This window comes from Pogona vitticeps, chromosome 3 (assembly GCF_051106095.1).
Source record: "Pogona vitticeps strain Pit_001003342236 chromosome 3, PviZW2.1, whole genome shotgun sequence".
In the NCBI taxonomy this organism is placed as follows: Eukaryota; Metazoa; Chordata; class Lepidosauria; order Squamata; family Agamidae; genus Pogona; species Pogona vitticeps.
The window spans coordinates 160,537,586-160,556,797 of NC_135785.1; the positions used below are offsets into that span (position 1 = coordinate 160,537,586).

General features: G+C 41.8%; 2 protein-coding genes across 5 annotated transcripts in view; one reads left to right on the forward strand and one right to left on the reverse strand.

The window, feature by feature from the left end:
- Positions 1–4,489, forward strand: part of PCCA (propionyl-CoA carboxylase subunit alpha) — a 314,567-nt gene extending 310,078 nt beyond the window's left edge. For all 3 annotated transcript variants that reach the window (XR_013544059.1, XR_013544058.1, XM_072994650.2), the window contains 2 exons: positions 1,214–1,291; positions 4,132–4,489. Coding sequence is in view for 1 of the 3 variants with exons in the window: in XM_072994650.2 (XP_072850751.2) it covers positions 1,214–1,291; positions 4,132–4,200 (147 nt within the window). In the remaining 2 variants the exon portion in view is untranslated. The remainder of the gene's footprint in view (positions 1–1,213; positions 1,292–4,131) is intronic.
- Positions 4,490–7,057: 2,568 nt separating this feature from the next.
- Positions 7,058–19,212, reverse strand: part of GGACT (gamma-glutamylamine cyclotransferase) — a 36,768-nt gene continuing 24,613 nt past the window's right edge. For both annotated transcript variants that reach the window (XM_020801605.3, XM_020801604.3), the window contains exon 2: positions 7,058–8,598. In XM_020801605.3, the coding sequence (XP_020657264.1) occupies positions 8,108–8,581 (474 nt within the window). In that variant the 5' untranslated portion in view covers positions 8,582–8,598 and the 3' untranslated portion in view covers positions 7,058–8,107. The remainder of the gene's footprint in view (positions 8,599–19,212) is intronic.

The following is a 19,212-nucleotide window of genomic DNA, read 5'->3' on the forward strand; positions in this document are numbered from 1 at the left end:
GCAGGCTACACATTCTGCCCCGCCACCCAGCGAGCTGGGCTGCATGTCTAGAACTTAACTCCCTCTTGGAATGAAGGTCTCCCACTGATTGGCCTTGGTCAGATACTTAGGCTAGGATTGTGCAGAGTGTGGCCAGGTATCATCAGACTGCAGCTCCAACATTCATCACATTGACTGTGCTAGCTAGGATTGATGGGAATGGACTTGGAAAGCACCAGAAGGGTCAAAATTTGCCAACCCACATTTTACCACTTTGCATATGTGCCACTGCATGTGATGAACTTGGGTTTCCATTTCATAATATGTCTGTTTGTCAGAACGTTCTGGTGGCTTCCTATATGTACTCTTATATATGTGCTGAAAGGCAAATGTGTATGCTTGTCTGCATGTGCATTTGCCACACATGATAGCATAACAGGGATGGGAGACAAGGAAAAAGTGCGGGAAGACTATGCAGGGATCCCAATTGGGACCCACAGGGGCAGAAAGCTGATGCGGTAAGTGGAATGTGCTTGCTTGCCATTCACCAAGAAGAGATTGCCAGATTGTGGACACAAACTTCAGCTTTCCCAGGGATGCACTGGATGCCCCCTTGTATAAAAAAGAAAAAAGTCAAGCCATTCACGAAACCATTATGCAAGTGACTTGCCTGGACAGGATCCTAACCACAGTTATGGTCAATTATCGTGGCTGGGGTGAAGGCTAAGATAGGCATTCCAAAGCCCCACAAAGAAAACAAGCTTTGAAGAAGAGTCAGAAGAAGAGGATTCTCACTAAGAAGGTTTCCTGCCTATAGGAAACATATAGGAGCCTTATTATATACCAGTATCCCTTTTTTACTTATTAATTGCATGTGGAATAGTCTGTTCTGCATGCAATTGCTCTTTCTCTGCCACTTGTACAATGCACCCTGAACTCTTGTGCCAACAGAAATTAACATTGGATTCAGTGGGACAGTTCTCTGACTTGCATAACTGTGGGCCGGAGATCACTGGGGCAAACATGGAGTGCTCCACCCACAGAGCTCTCACCCTCTTTCTTTGCCAGCAGGATTCTGGAAGCTGAGATTGTTAGTTAAAGCTCTTCATTGTTGGTGGCTTTAAGTTCATCTGTGAGAATGAAGTGTCCTTGATAGGCTGTTTTCTGTAAAGATTTAAATTAATATTTTCATACTTTAAAAAAATAATTGAGCATCATATTTTGCTTTTACCAGGTTGCAGAAGGTCAAGAAATCTGTGTCATTGAGGCTATGAAAATGCAGAATAGTTTGGTTGCTGCTAAAACTGGAAAGGTATGTCTAGTTATACTACTAAAGGTTTTTGGTGCTTGTCAAGTTGAACAGAAACTGGCTTCATTTTAGAAAGCAATAAAAATAGATATAACTCTTTAACTTCTAGAATCTTTAAAATTGGCATCAATTTTGAATTGTGCGATCCTGTTCTGAAACTGTGGTGATTTATGGATTTTCAATTCATAAATGTTTATCAGTTGTTCAAAATGGATCTTATCTTGGCTGCAATCCTTTTTTTCAGATTTGGGTCTATTACACAATCCAGTACAAAATGTTGGATCAAGACATTGTCATATGTAGAGTATAGAAATAAATGACACTTGGGTTAATCAGAACTTAAGTGCCCCGATTTTGTAAGTCATCTACAATAAAATTGGGATTCAACCCAATTTTACATAGATGTGTGTGTATATTGGATTATATATTTAGGCATATGTTAAGTACGCCTATGGAGAAAATGCAGGCACAGGGTTCTGATAATAAAAACCACATTCCATGAGTTTGTAATTCTACAATTTGACCATAGTTAGGTGTTTCCAGTTCCACACTAGAAACCTCCAAAATACACCATGCAAAATTGGATATATGGACTATAAGACACAACATATGGGCAAGGATTTATACATGAGATTGATTCATTTGGAAGAAAGTGCAATGCTGTTTCCCCTTCACTATGACAGGTTTTTTTTTTAATTCATTCAACCCAGTGGTAAGACAATAGTCAGGAGTGCCATCTGCTTTTCCAGGAGTACTCTTGCCATAAGTAACAACATTGTACTGTAATCTGTAAAGCTTCCCGTATGTATATGTGGTTCTGGCAGATAAACAGCCAGAATTAATGGAATTAAGTTGGATGGTTATGTTCCTGGGAAAATATATGTGTGTTGTAAACAGTTGATGGTAGTCTGATTACTTCTCTTAAGTAGGGGTTTTGCATTGGGTGCACATTTGAGTTTCAGTCAATTTTTAAATGAATGGTTGCATTATTTATTTATTTATTTATTTATTTGATTTATATCCCACCCATCTGGTATATTGTACCACTTAGTGTTATGATTCTTGCATTTTGCACAAGCAGAGGAATTTGAAGGAACTTAAAAATTATTCATGTTGCAACCACATAGGATACATATCTGCATACAATTTGCATTTGTTACTTCATATCTGTAAAGTCATGATTACAGCTAAATACCAGGACTTGTCTGAATTGCAAAATTACTAGTTAAACAGCTATTTCTTCCTCCAAATCACATCAAATAAAATATTCAATTCATCTGCACCATTTTCATGAGGTTAAAGAGGGATGTTCAGGAGGTAGCATATCTTAGAGAGAAAGTTACCCAGCTGCATCCTTTCTAAAAATCACTTCCTTTCCACATGGTAATTAAAGTTGCAGGAGAGAAAACTTCCACTGACACCAGTAGTTCTCAAGAACTCTGTGGAGTGCTTTCTTAACATCAAAACAATTTCTTCCTCTGGAACATAGTCAAATGGCATTTTCATAGATTGGTTCTGCCTGAGAGTTAAGCTGGACTCAACCTCTTAATAGCTTAGTTCCTTTGAATATGCTTTAAACAATTTCCTTCAATTTTTTCACCTTGGGTAGCTGCTCTAATCTCCTAGTAGGGAATGACTAAGCCAATGTGAGTGGAGGCTGCTTGGGAGGTGGTGTCTTGGCGAGAACTATGATAAGCTAGAAGTCAACTGCTGCTTTCCTTGGGACTCTCTGTCCACATACTAGGGTGGTGGTGTTCCTTTTTAGAGAAGAGCAGAGGGGAAAGCAGCAGTATACCCTTTCCAAAAGCTCAGTCCCAGCTCCTAGCAGTATAGTTCTTCATGTACCTAAGAATTATGTGTCCAGTGGACATGCCACCAGCACAACCAGAGGGCATCTCTTGCAGACATGATTGGTCTTTTTCTCCCTCTGTTCTGCTTACAACAAGTAAATATCAGTGACTCGACTCAGTCTTTTTCTGTAAATATCTCTAACCCAGCCTTTCCCAACCCTTACTGGCTAGGGTTGACGGTAGTTTATTTGTTGCACCTGAATTCTGCCTTTCCTCAAGTGAACTCAAGCCGGTAAAAATGGCTACCCTCATTCTACCTTATCTGCACAACAGCTCCATGAGGAAAGTATGGCTAAAAGAGACTTAGTGGTCCAAGGTCAACCAGTAAGGCTCACAGATCAGTGTGGGCTAGAACTTGGATCTCCCAAGTCTGAGTCACTGGTTTGCACAGACTAGTAGCCTTCCCTCTTGTGTTTGCACACTGAGCTACAGTGCTTTCCCATTCTTTAGGAATCATCATGGATCTAGTCAGATACACACTGCCCTTTGAGGCACACATCCAAAAATGATTTGCAGTAAAATTATGAAACAGTGTACTGTAGCAAAAGAAAGCAACAAACAAAGCCAGCATCAAAAACACCTCTACTCTTGGGGCCCTTACCAAGGGTGGTCTTCCAGATATTTTTAAACTGCATCTCCCACAACATTGACTACGTATGTTGGCTGAGGCTGCTGGGAATACCAATTCTATTTGGAGAGCCACAGTTAGCCACCTGTGCTCTCAGTTGAAGAAGTTGCCACATTTTGACAAAAAACAAGAACAAAACCTGTTTAATATAAATATCCTTACATGTGTGACTCAGGTAAATTAACTTAAAAAAAACAAAAGCACTACGGAAGATCCTTTTAGATTTAAGTTGCTTTATAGGTTTACAGATCTTTCAAGGAGGGGTCCGTGATTTGTTCTTTTTGTAAAGTCAAATGCAATCCAAACAAAATGTTGTTTGGCCTGTTTTCGTAATCAGTCAGGTGATTTATTTCTGTGTTCTGCAGGTGAAAGCTGTGTACTGCAAAGCTGGTGAAACTGTTGGGGAAGGAGATGAGCTTGTGGAGCTGGAATGAAACCATTTCTTCCACACCCTAGCACAGTTGGCGACATCCTCTTTGTACGTTCATTGACAAATTCAAATGAATGTTGGCACAGCTATGGTATTTTGAAAAGTAATCTATACTGCATAAGCGACAAGGGGCCAAATGGTGTACCTGGCATAGAGATAAATTAAAATAGCCCCTCGATCTCAGATTTCACTCCTTTATAAATCACTGTATATATGAAATTTGTACTTCTCCTTCAGTATTTCTGCTAGTATGGAATAAGACAACAAAATTAAAAATTTTGGTATATGAATAATCTATGTCTGGATCTACACATACAACAAAACGGGTTGCCCATTTCGTGCTTCTGGCAAGATGGTCATTTTTGAATGCTCTTGTATGGAAGGTTTTCCTGCAGACAGAAAAATCAACATAGCAAGGTTTAGCATACAATTTCTACTTACCACCAACCAACCAACAAAGAGTAACAACAAAATCTTTCAATGTGTGGTGTGCTAGTGCCTCTCAATGAATTTTTTCTTTTTGGATTTTCAAAATCTTGGAACCTTTTGAATGGTGCTGGTGATGGAAAGGCTACTGCTGGCACTAACATACTCAACCATGGAAGATGTTAAAAGACTCATACAGTGGTGCCCCACAAGACAATGTTAATTCATTCCATTGAAATCGCTGTTTTGCGAAAACATCGTCTTGCGAAAAGCATTTCCCCATTGGAATGCATTGAAACCCATTTAATGCGTTCCAATGGGGGGAAATCATCATCGTCCAGCGAAAATCGCCCATAGGGAAGGCATTTTGCAAAGCACCATCAGCTGTAAAATCACGGTCTTGAGAAAAACGGAAGCACCGATTAGCTGTAAAAATTGTCGTCTTGCGAAAAACGGTTTGCGAAGCACAGACCAGCGAAATCCCCCATAGGAAAAACCATTTAGCGATCGCAAAAAGGCATCATCCTGTGGATCACCCGTTTTGCAGGGTAATCGTCTAGCGAGGCCCCACTGTACATACATAGTGTGAGAGCTAACCTGCTGACTTTAATCTAGTGAATCTGTAAATACTACCTCTTTTTTTTTCCCTTGACATCCGTCTGCATGTGAAGATGACCTGGGTGTAAATGCTAAGGCTGAGAAACAGCTATATTCTTTCTTGAACAGCCAGCCCTGAATTAAGAACTGTGTGTAGCTCAGAACTTTTATATTGTACATTTAAGACCATTTGCCCATGAAAGATTTTAAGTTTGTCTCTACAGCAGGGAAAATACAGTTTGATCTGCTCTGTATTTGCAGTTTATCAAATCAGGTTTCCCCTGGTAAATGCTGTAGTTATCCAGATGACAGTCTGCAGGAGTCAGGAGGGCAGAGGCAAAGACCTTAGTTTACACAGAGCTCCAATCCTACAAACTGTGGCGCCTGTGGTTTAACTTATCCTCTGCCTGAAAACAATAAAATAAAAATAATAAACCCAAGGTGTATTACTAGGACTGGCCACTAGATGGAGACCATGCTGTATACAGATAGCTTAAGGGAAGAACTCATGGCCTGACTTCTCCAAGGGAAGAAGCTTCCGGAAAAACAAAGAAGCTGCTTTTTTCCCCTTTATTTTTATTTATTTATTTATTTATTTATTTATTTATTTATTTATTTGCATGGGCGCGAGATGTAAGGCTCCTTTGCGAACAGGTCAGGAAACCCAGTCTTTCAGCAAGAAGTAAGTGCTGTAGTATACTATGGGTGAGGGAGGGGGGGAAGGAGGAGAGAATTGCATGGCACCCCTGAGTTGGTTTCCTGGCACCCCCACAGAGCCACAGCCCACACTTTGGGAACCACTGCAGTGAAAGTGATTATGTATGAGTCAGAAGAGCTGTAGGACACTACATTAGTGATCTTTTAAGGAACAGAAAAAAAGTAAATTATTGAATTTATTTTACAAATTGTCTCATAATTTACAGTAGTTGTTGATAACACTCATAATTTGTTGAAAAGCTTCTACCATTACCAATGTAGTAGTGCATCCCTGTCAAATTCCTGTTCAGCCTTATGTATTACTTGGAAACATAACAAAAATTAAACAGATGAAAAGACAGAGGAACAGAGACAACAAAATGACAATCATAGAGCATATTTATGGGTACAGATATAAAGTACAGAAATCTAGGGGTAGTGTTGTATATATAACCAATATCACATATTGCCCTACACATCCATGATACAGCTAAGAAGTTTAAGAATCTAATAAGTTCAGAAAACTGCTGCTTCACAGGTATGGTGATCTTTTTGAACAGCACCTAAATACACCCCAGCTTCTGCCTTTTCCATAGGTACCGTATTTTTCCATGTATAAAATGACACTTTTTCCTAAAATAATCAGAGGACAAATTGGGGGTTGTTTTATACGTGGAAGGAGGCAGAGGCAAAGGAGCACTCACACGTGCACTTGGGCGCCTCTTGCTGCTGCCATCGCCGCTGCCCAATTGCCTCCTCCAGGGCTCACGGCTTGTCCCCTCTGGTGGTGGAGGCAGCAGCAGCAGCAACAGGAGATGGCGACGGAGGCAAAGGAGCAATCCCAAGCGCTCAGGTGCCTCTTGCTGCTGCCTCCCCTGCCCACCCAATCACCTCCCCCAGTGGGACTGATGGGGCTCACCTCCAGCTCATGTCCACCTTGTCCCCTCCAGTGGCAGGAGCAGCAGGAGCCGGAGGCAAAGCAGTCGCACTGGAGGAGGTGATCGGGCAGTGGGGGAGGCAGCAGCAGCAGGAGGAGAGACGGAGGTGGAGGGAGCAGTTGCCCATTAACTGCTCCTCCACCTCCAGCAAGGGGGTTGTTTTATATACTGGGGGTTGTTTTATATAGGGGGCTGTTTAGGGGGGTTGTTTTATATACTGGGAGATCGTATACATGGAAAAATATGGTAATATCCTGAACTCTAACTGGAAAGAGGGGCTAGCCCATATTCATTCAGAATTTACCTCCACATCAGGAGTTAGCAATACACAGTATTTGTTGCTTTCTTGGGAAGTTGAAGCAGATTTAAAAGGGCAACTTACACTAAAACTCATTCATGAACAGAATCTTGCCTGCCCAGAAAGGAATGAGAAAGCAGGTGGTGGTGGGGATGTATCATTTGTGCTCAATTATGTGAGGCATATAATAATATAATTCATTTACTTTCTCCCAGTTCAGCGGATTAGTCAGAACTTTCTTTGCACGTAGCACAATACATTTTGTGGTGATGATTTCTGGCAAAACAGTAACAACAATCCAAACAGCTACTAGGCTACCTTCAGGTTCCATCCTTCTTGTTGCACAGTAATGGTCAGCTCACCACTTTAGAAAAATGCTGTATCTTGTGAGAGGTGGGTGATCTTGAAAATTCATGTTGCATCCTTAGCCACTTTATATCTTCTGAATCTTACCGAATTGGACTTGAGGACATCCCTGTGCTGCTCAGATTCCTTAAGTGAATTCATTTGTCTCACTGGATGATAAATGGACTTCTTCCCAGACCCATTTTCTGGCTCAACTCCATGTAGGTGGTGGATTTTTCCCCTCCCAAGCAGAGTGCTAAAAATGAAGCAACACTTCTCTTTGCCTTGTACATACACAAAATGTTGTTCTAGACAGAGTATTACAGCAAGAGAATGAAATACTCTTTATCCATTATTCACCATGTGTGGCTGGGCAAGTTAAAATTTGTAGACCTGATTGGACTACAAAATAAGTAGCCAGAATCCTAATTTATGATTGCATAAAAGAAACTGTGTAAGTTGTAGAAACAGATCTACAGCTGTGAACTTAGATAACCAATGGGATTGATGTTTAAAAACAACTGTATTCAAATCAGAAAATTTAATGCTTCCTTTCCATAGAAAATGGTGGAGATTTGATTCATGTTATTTAAAAAAACTGCCTTCCAGTTTTAATCTCTGCTTTCCCGTAGCACATATTGACACCCGTGCTTCCCGAAGGAATCGTAGCTGTCATAGTAAGGGAGATTTATCCACTCAGGCTGATAAGTAGTGGTGCTGTACACGTAGCATTCCATAATACTGTTAACAGCTGGTCTCCCCTCAGGTGTACTACTTTTACCTTCCCACTCCACCACTTCAATTCTCACTGGAGTACGCTGATACATGTCTGGGCAACCCTCAAACTCATCAAGGAATTGCAACATCTGGTCATCGATGGAATAAATCTCTCCACTGACACGGTGCCCTGTTCCTGGCTTGTTCAGTAAATAAGGAATGTTGTATTTTCCTGCAATCACCAGGGGATATTTCTCCACAGTAAATCCCCTGCCCAGATATCTGGCTGTTCCATGAGCACCATTGATCATGCGTACGTAGTTTGGCTGGCCTTTCTTGAGGGTGCCATAGACAAAGACATGGACCATTCTTCCAGCCAAAGAAACTGAAAGAAATGAAAATAAGTTGTAATAACAACCACTACATTTTGCATCAACGCAGCTCTTCAAAGGTGGCAATATGGTTCACAGGTATCAAAAAACAAATCAAGGAATACAAGCTGCCTTTGACACTCCTTTTGAGTCTGCAAACAGTAATTGACTTCTATGGTTTAGGCTTGGACATATCCCTTTGGTCCACCACCATGCACCAACAGTGCTGAGAAATAAATACTGTACAGTAACAATGATGATGACTGGATGGGATCCAGCAGAGCAGTTCCACTTCTATTAGATACAAGAGTGGGACATAACCCTTTTGACTGCAGCCCGCCTGGTTAAGAAAGGGTTGAGTTACACCGCTCAGCTCCTCCTCACAGTGATGTATGTAAGTGTGGAAGTGTCCATTTAAAACAGATTGTTTCAGTCATTTTCACGATCTTTGTTTTTAGCAGCATACTATGTGGAAGTACTTGAACTGTGTACAGCCTTGGTTTTTTTTCCTTGTGTGCATCCAATTATTTAATTTGTATTTGTTTTATTGACATCCCACCTTTCGCCCTAAATGGAACCTAGGTTAGGCCAGAATGTAATAAAATGCAGTTAAACAATCATACTAAAAACACTATAAAACAATTTTTAAATATTTGAGATGGCAATACAGTGTGCACACCCACTTAAGAGAGCCGTCTGCCAGAAGCTTGCTTGAACACAAAGGGCCTTGCCTGCCTTTGTATGAAAAATATGAGAATATCCTTCTCTATTAGGTATTCATTACCAAACTTTACAATACCGATACACCCTACTATGTATTTGGCTCTATAATTGCATATTAACTGTGGCTCAGAAGCAAGCTACTAAAGAAGACAAATTTCAAGAAACGAATCCCACAGAACAGGAGCAATTTTAAAGTATAAACTGATCTAATCTTGCTAAATGAAAAAAAGTCCTGTATTCTTAGGGAGCAATCCTGTGCTTTCAGAGGAAACAGAGAGTTGATGTTGTGGACAACCACTTGACCTCTTAGGTCAAGTTCAGCTGTGTATCCTTTACATTCAGTGATTCTTCAACTGACAGCTAATGGGAGGGGTGGGGAATAGGTTAGGGCAAAGGTCCCCAACCCCCAGTTCCGTGACCTGGCAGCGGTCCGTGGCCTAGGCAGCAGCAGGTTGTGGACACAGATCTCCTGGCCGCAGCGCGCATGCGTGTGAGCACGCTCCACCCCCCGCAAGTGTGCCACACACCCCCAACTGGTCCGCAATGGGGAAAAGGTTGGAGACCACTGGGTTAGGGTATTTTTAGACTGCACCTCCAGTCAGCCCCAGGGCAACATAATCAATAGCAGAAGATGGGAATTTCACTCCAATAGCATGTGGAGGGCCGCTCATTCTTCACACCAACTTATAAACATTTGGGGTGGGGATTCAGGAAGGAAATAATAACCTGTGTTCAGACTAGTATTTTTTACTGCAACTATTTGGGGGACAATACTTAGATGACCTAAGCAAATATACCCACCACATGCAGTCTGGAGCATTTAATGTGCTCAAATGTTTTGTGACCACAGCTTCCTGAATTTAATCATGTAAGTGATAATCTGAACATTGAAAAACTATGAAAGCCTGGGGCAGGGGTGGGTATGCCTCTCCTTGACTGGAAAAAATACGCTATTGTGTCTGGTAAATTATGCAAAATATATTAGTCCACGTTGAAGGATATAATTTTTCAAATCAGTTTTTGACATTGCTTGTAATTGAATACTATGAGCAAAACATACAATTCTTTGTATTTTTTTCTTTCCTTTGTAAAGAAGAGGTTGGATTTCAAATTCCATGCTAGTCAAATCTGCTACCTTCAGCAAGAGACGTACAAGAGCAGCTCATACCCTGCTGAAGACCTAGCCTTCGTTCCATGACACTGTTTCCAACATATTTGATGTTTCTCATCAGGAGGCATCTGTCACAGATTGTGTCTCTAGCTTTGGGCAGAAATGTGGAGCCAGTCTTTTGCAATACACCTGGCTGACTATTTTGATGTGCCATTTTAGAAACAGCTTTCTCAGTACAAGGCAAAAGAGGCTCCTATTTACTGCAATAATGAAATGCTTCCCGTGTTATTCCTTGGCTACTGTTCAAAGTATTCTGCCTCCCAGCTGCATCTCCCTCCTTTTGTGATGGTTCTAACTAAAGCCCAGAACATCTGATGCTTTCCCAAATTTTTGCTGTCAGTCACTGAACCGCTAGGAGAAAACTGTCTGGTTTCCCCCAACACAGCAGTTTGGCCTCTTACTGCCAGCTGCAGAGAAATCTTCAGAAGTGGATGGGACACCTGGCTCTGAATTTAAGCAGAGGGTCATTAAATGGTGCTGAAGGAGCAGGAAAACTTTAAAATACACCTCCCCTTTATCTGAAAGCTTTCTCCCCCCCCCCCCCTTACATACATTTTTTTAAAAACCCTTTGCAATGCAAAGGATTTTTTAAAATTAAAACTGTTAGCACATTCCACTCTTGCATGTTTAGAGAATATAAAATAGCAACTAATAGGCTTTAAAAACACACACACAACCCTACCCTTAGCTGTTCAATGAATTGCTGGTTGTATCTCCAGGGTCTGAACTGGCAAGGATTCCTACAGAGAAACCTAACCAACAATCTGCTCTCAAGTCAGTTCTTCTACCAATATGCATTAGGACAAGAGTCCCTGAAATTATCTAGTTTCAGCAGATGTAGAAAGAGGAAGACAATCTGGTCACCCTTGGTGCATACCTGCATTACAAACTTCATTTGGTTAACATTTTCAGAGAGGTATTCATGTTAGTCTGCTTCAGCAGCAACAAAAAAATGCAGAAGTTGTTGCACCAGGTTGTGAACCTGTGGTCCAGTATTCTTGTCTCAATAATTACTGGATTATTGTCTCAAGAAGTGGACTGTAATCCATGAAAACTCAAACTGGAATAAATTGGTTAGTCCTAGAAGTTGCCACAGTGGTTTTGTTTCTGATTTGTTTCGGTTTTTCTTGCATCTGGTTTAATTATATTTTGTTCTATTTATTTGTTTGTTTTATTAATAGGCCCCCTTTCTCCCAAAAAGAGGACCCATAATTCCATTCCCAAGAGAACACTGGGATTGCACTTGTATGTGGAAGAGGTGATGGCCATTCTTTGGAGCAGAGGCCTATCAGACATTTCTGGAAAACAACTCTTGATATGCCCAAACCAATCCCTTGCCTGGTAGGGTATTCCGGAAGTAGAGTCTAAAAAGCAATGTGGAAGGTACCCATGTTAGTCTGTTGTAAAAGAAAAGCAGAAATCGCCATGGAGGACCTATAGGACTTATTTATTTTTATGTTTCATAAGCTTTTGTGTGTCCCAAGTGAGTACCACACCCAGAGAAATGACCACTCTGTTCATCTGCAGCAGTGTGCTTGGACACATGAAAGATTATGAAAAAGAAAAACTACTTAGTCTTCTGGATGTTACATGTTTATCTCTGGAATCTGAAAAAGTAACCTTTCCAAGCTGGCTAGTGCTCAGGAAAGTCATAGATTCCCTCCCTTAAGGATAAAAAATTCTTAGTACCCACACACTGTGATTCCCAGGAGTCTTTAGCAGAAGCTAAGACACTTTGGTGGAGGTGCCCTCCACGGGTGACAGCATAGACGGCAGCAAAGCCACAGTCATGAGTAATGAGTCATGCAGAACAGTGGTCTCCAACCTTGGGCCTCCAGATGTTCTTGGACTTCAATTCCCAGAAATCCTGGCCAGCAGAGGTGGTGTTGAAGGCTTCTGGGAGTTATAGTCCAAGGACATCTGGAGGCCCAAGGTTGAGGACCACTGATGCAGAAAGCGTCAGTAGGTGGCTGCCTCTGTTGTGACATACTAAGCGGAAATTCCTGTTGTACTCCAATCCAGCAGGTCTCAGTTTCATTTCCCACTTCAGCCACAAAATCAGAAAGTGTGTAGTACAGTGAATATCAAGTGCTGGGCAGTAAGAGCCCCCTGTGTCTTAGGACAGTGGTCCCCAGCCTCGGGCCCCCAGATGTTCTTGGACTGCAACTCGCAGAAGCACAGCCCCTCATTAGGATGTCACAATTATACATCAACATCTTCTCTTATACGCACATAAATAACCGCAAGGATTCTGCCAGGAAGGGAAAGCAAGAGCCATGAAGCTGACCATCATTGGTGAACACTTGGACAGCTGCTCACACTCTCTTCCACTATAAGATATAATTCACTTTTTCATTTCTTAAGACATAAAATTAGCATCTGTATGTTTCAGTACGTTTTGTGAGGGGGAGGGATGCATGTTCTTTTTCACAACAATGCATATGGGGCTATCGGCTTCCCCAACCTCAAAACGCCTCCTGCAGTGTACTTAGCTGTCAGCTCTAACCTACCTCACAAGATTGCTGTGAAGATAACATGTGGAGAGAAAATGAAGAATACCCTTATATGCCACTTGAAGATTCTTGGAGGGTGGGGGGAGGGGGGGAATAAAAATAAGAAAAAAATGGTGACGTTAGGAAAATCTCTCTGTCTCAGCTCCTGCTGTACCATTTTTAGTATGGAGGGAACAACACCTTGGAGGTTTATCAAAAATGATGAAGTAGTTCTACGAAAAATACTTTTTTATCCTTGAAGAAAAAAAGAATTTTACTGGTCAAAGGGGCATAACTAAAAAACACATGCACACCAAAAAAATCTTTAGATCAGGACTTAGGTTGGTTGGTTTGTTTTTAACTGGAAAAAAAGATGAGTCCCCCTCCCCCCAAAGATATACAAGACCCCTCAAAACCATGTCCTTTTTTCAGATGCAGTCTTCAAATTATGACCCCAATTTCATCCACATTTAGCTTTGTGTGCCTACTCTTCGTGACATAAAATAGGGTTGAAACTGTCCACCGGCCTGTTTGCCTACAAAGGAAAGAACATTAATATTCTGTGGCTCTGGTTCCCTTTTGGGAGAGAGAAAAAAATCATTACTTTTCAGATTGTGTCTTGAATAACAAATACAGATCCTTCAGGAAGAAACTTGTCCCAGTGGGGATTGAGAAAGGATCAGAGTTAAGCACTGAAACATGCAATTAATTCCCATTAGGGGATTAGGGCACTCGTGTTCACTTTGAATCAGAAAAAGTGAATTGTGAATTAAATTGTTCACAACCAAGAGGTTACTTGTCAGAGTTAATAAGTTAAAGTCTAAAAGAGAAAATGAAAACACACATTAAAATCTCCATAGCAAGTACAGCATCTGTCTGGAAAAGATACGCTTCATTTACATTAAGCAATTTCTCGGCTGCCGTTTATGGACTTATTTTTTGAGGGAGAGAAGTTTCTGGAGCAGGAGTTCTCACAACTAAAAGCATTGCTCCCATCCTCATGTCTTCATCTATCGAAGAGGTCATTCTGTAACAATTGATTCTGAGAGGCAAGAGGCCTTCACGTCCTGCTTAACACTTTCAAAGATGGTTTCCATTATGGCCCCCAGTTGCTGTCATATTGTTTCATAGAAAGAAAAAGGAATGAGGAAATTGAAGTTTACATCAAGGCCAGTATTTAGGACTGCAAACTGTCACAGACCACTGTAGAAAACCCAGCAAGCTAGAGCTTGTACATGCATGCAAGATGGTGACCATCCATTGCCTACAGGGCGATCCAATGCCTGATGAATGGAAGACGTGAAAAGGCAGAGCTCTTCCACTATCTCTAATAGACGTGATAATTGTATCTGATATTAGTTTGATTTTTAAAAAGCACCATAATAGGAAAGCTCTGTTTTGTCATTGTTTAAAGCTAATTAATGGAAACTCATTTCCACATAGGTAATTTCTATAGTTAAGACTACCTGCTTAGTGTTTGCAGGGGGTGACAAAGGTTTTTAATCCTCTGCCCCAGCTCACCATAGACAATCGTCTACTGAACAAACATCAAGCCACCACTCATCTCTGGACTCCCCTCTTCCGGGCACCCATGGCAACTAATCGTCCTGCTTGCCAACTCCTAAGGTTGGGCCCTATCTGTTACATTTTAGTTGGTCTCAATAAAATTTCTAAATTAAAAAAAATTCCCTCTTTTGCAATGTTGTAAATGAAGCAATGCAGCTGTCTATATTTTTCGTTGATCAACACACTTCCACCAAAATAAGTTTGAATAAGCTACAGCCTCTTAAGTTCTACAATACTCTAATTAAAATAATCCTTTCACTTGCAGTAAAAGGTTATTTAGCCACCTTGTGGCAGGAATAAAAAAATACTCTTTGATGCTTAGTGTTATATAATAATTTGTCTGAAAACAAATAACAGGCCATACGCCCAGAAGATTCAGTGACAGAAATGCACTTTTTCTTGTAATGAACAGGGAAAAGCTGACACTCGTAACACTCAACTCACTTTGCCTAGACAGAAATCAGACCTTATAATGTACAATATCCTTCAGGACAACACAACCTATTCAAAAGATACCGTCATGAAATATTCATACTGCAGCCATTAAAGTTTAATATCCTGGGAAAATGAGTGAAATCTGTATGTCATCTCTTCAAGCGATTTCTTTTAACTAGGATTGACAGCCTATCAAATTGTTGGTGCAGCTTATTTGCTTAGGACGTTGTTTTAGAAAGAGAAAGCAAAAATGATGGAAAAATAAAGTACACTGTGTGATGTTAGAGAAGAAGGCAGTTGAAAACAGCACAGAAAAATCAGCAACTAGGACTACATTTCAATATTCGTTCATTTTAAACTACTTATTTACTACTTAATAGATACGTTATTTGAAGGACTGTTGAAAACAACAACAAAAATGCATAATGGAGGCATTAGGGTAGACGACCACTTAAGAACACTCGGCACAAAGTATCTGCTTGTAGTTTCATCCTTGCTGACAATATTTGTTGTTGTTACATGCCATCAAGTCACCTCCAACTTATGGCAACCCTATGAATGTACTGTCCTCAACAGGACTGCTCAGCTCTTGGAAACTCAAGTGTGTGGCTTCCTTTATGGAGTCAACCCATCTCATTTAATCTTCCTCTTTTCCTGCTGCCTTCCACCATTCCCAGCATTATTGTCTTTTCCAGAAAATTTTGCCTCAGTTTCATCATTTTTGTCTCCAGAGACAATTCAGGCTTGATTTGATCCAGGGCTCACCTGTTCTTCTTTCCGGCAGTCCGAGGTAGCAAAGCTCTTCTCCAGAACTGTATTTCAAGCAAATCAATGTTTTTTTTCCTGTCAGCTTTCTTAACTGTCCAGATGTTACACCTATACATGATGATTGGAAATACAAGAATGTGGATGATCTTGATCTTTGTCTCAAGTGACACATCCTTACATTTGATGATCTTTTGCATTCCTTCATCGCTGCCCTTCCAAGTCTCAGTCTTCTGAACTGCAGTCTCCATTTTGACTAATGACTGAACCAAGGTATATAAAATCTTTAATGATTTCAGTTTCTTCATTGTCAACATTAAAGTTTTGGAGTTCTTCTGCAATCATGTCTTTTGTCTTAATGGTCAACTGCAATTCTGCTTTGGCATTTTCTGTCACTTTCACTAAAAATCATTTCAAGTCATTACTGTATTCTGCCAGTAAGATGGTGTCATCTACATATCTTAAATCAGAGGTCCCCAACCCCCGGTCCGTGGCCCGGTGCTGGTCTGTGGCCTGTCCCCTATGATTATAAGCATATCTTGTTCAGATATGTGATCAATTTAATCCTGGATCCTTGCATAAAAGCTTTCAATTTCATCTTCTTTAGCATGGGTAGTTGGAACAGACTTGAATGATGGTTGATAAATTTTCCCTGGAGTCTGATTGAGATTATTTGGTCAGAACTTGCATTACAGCCCCTAACTGCCTGTGTGACATCTTACCTCAGTATTAAGGCCACTTCATTTCTTCTGAGTTTGTCATTTCCAGAGTAGAACATTGTGTAGCTGTCTGATTGAAAGCATCACATTCCAGTCCACTGTACTTCACTGCAATGTTTATACATTCTATTTCTTCTATTACACTTTCCAGTTTACCTTGATTCATACTTCTCACATTCCATATTGCAATTGTATGTGTTATGCAGCATTGGACTTTCATTTCATTTCTGTGCACGTCAGCCACTAGATGACCTTTCGGCATTAATCTAGTTGTGTCATTAGCAACAATGCCTTTTGTACTTGTCCATTGCTCTTCCCTAGTAGTTGACTGTGTGCCCGCTGACCTGAGAGTCTCATCTTCCAGCATTATCTCTTGTTTCATATTTGACTGTCTCATGTTAGGGTTTTTATGGTAAGTAAAGTTCAGTAATGATTTACCATTGCCACCTTCTGCATAGTACTAACAAATGTAAGTTTTACTGTCACCCCATTGCCTCCTCCAATAGTGTCACTTTCAGCTACTGCTGCTGTCCTGTAGCTGCTGCCCCCATCTCTACTGAAACTGTGCATTCCCTTCAGCCAATGGGGCCATTACTCTTGAAAGGGGTGGATACATCTTAGTCTGGTGCTTCAGTTGTGACAATTCCACCTTGGGTGACCCTGCTAGGAGTTCAGGCTTGTAATGGAGTCTGGCCTCCTGATGGCATTGCTCACAGCTTCAGTGACACACTAAAACTCCTGCACCACATTAAGATATGCATCCAAGAAGGGGCTGACAATATACTGAGCAGCTTTATTCAAGCCACTGCATCAATGGTTCTGAGCACAGACCCTCTAGTAACTTTCCAACGTCCCAGCCATCATGGCCAGGGGTCAGGGCTGCTGGGAGAAGTCCAAAACATCTGCCAGACCAAAAGTTGAGAACCACTGCATTGCCCCTTCTTCATCAAACCCTACCAGCTGAAACAATAAAATAAATAAAACTACCTTGCTTTTCTGAGCTGTTGTAAGCTTTAAAAGGTTGTGAAATTGTAATGGCATGAATACCTTTTTTAAAAAAAGCACTACTCAGCATCTTGCTTCCACGATGTTATGTTTGAAAGCCCTATATGAAAGCTATTTATTTTAAGCTATCAGAATGGATGGTGGGGGAGAATCCTTAAACAGTGGTGCCTTGACTTACAAATGCCCTGAGCTATGAACGTTTTGAGTTACGAACAGCTCTGGATGCGAATACTGCTTTGAGTTATGAACGGAGCTTTGACTTACGAACAAAAAAAACACGCCTGCCCTTTTTTTGACCTAAGTTCATCTTTTAAAATTTTAAAAAAATCTCCCCCTAGTGGTAGAGAACGGATTAACCAGCTTTGCATTAGTTCCTATGGAAACGAATGCTTTGACTTACGGACCGTGCCTTGACATAAGGACAAAAAACAGCCGGAACGGATTAATCGGTTTTCAATGCATTCCTATGGGAAATGCTGCTTTGACTTACGAAAATTTTGACTTATGGCCACCGTTCCAATATGGATTAAGTTCGTACGTCAAGGCACCACTGTATTAGTAACTCTACTGTGCTGGCAGCTGTTGACATGTATAGAGAAAAGGAAAGGGGTATACACAGATCCATTGTCAATGGCAACTTTTGCTTTCCCTTTATTGCAGCTTGCACACACACACACACACACACACACACACACACACACACACACACACACACACACACACACACACACACTAGCAGCATGCCCATTATTATGATAGATGGGGAGGGGGTGCCAAACAAGGGCTTTTTGATGGGCCATTCAGGGAGACACTTTCTGGAACAGTAACTTTCCCAAGCTCTGGCAAAGGCAGAGAGCGCAGCATGCTTCTGTACCTCTGGCATGCAGATCCACTGTCCACATACACATGCTTGTACATGTACACACAAACACACTTATCTCTCCTTTAGGGCCAAATCACCAATGTGAGCTGGAGGAGAGATTTGCCATTGTGTCCCATTCCCCACCCCCCTGCAGCATTTTATATTTTTCTAAAGGACTGGATGACAGGGTCTGCTTACAATCAGGAGTCTCAAATATGCGACCCGGGGGCCATTTGCGCCCCCCACCTTGCCTGCCCCCCTGAAGCGCCCACACATCCTCTGCTGTCAAGAGTTTAAAAAAAGCCTCGCCTTGCTCACCGGCTCTCCCCCAAGACAGCACCTCTTGCACCCTCCATCTGGTATTGCAGCCTGCCAGCCAGCCTGCTTGTCTGCCGGCTGGCAGGCTGCAATTCCGGCTGGAAGGTAAAGAGGTGCTGTCTTGGGGGAGAGCCGGCGAGCGAGGCACACTGCCAGCCCTTTTCCCCGAGCGCCCAAGCCGTCACCAAGCGATGCCTGAGAGCGGAGCTCACTCCCAGCCTGTCGTTGAAGAGCGCCTCCAACAGCGACGCCAACAGCAGCTGCCGCCGCTGCCTCTTCCAGGAAAACAGCTCTCTGGCTCTCTTTATCTCTCGGCACCCCCAGCACCAGCCTGGCCAGTAACTGCCTCAGCAACCCTGTGGTGCTTCCTCCTCCTCCTCCTCCTCTTCATCCTGCTTCAGCCACCTCTGGAGGCTGGGCTCGCCTTGCAAAGTTTGCTCTTCTGTCGTGGTGGGGGTAGCTGCTGCTGTGTGCATCTTTTTTTGAGGGGGCCCCTCACAGGGTTGCCAGACCTCTGTGTGTGTGTGTTTGTGCGTGCACGCGTGCCTCAAGCACCTGTGGGGGGCACCCCA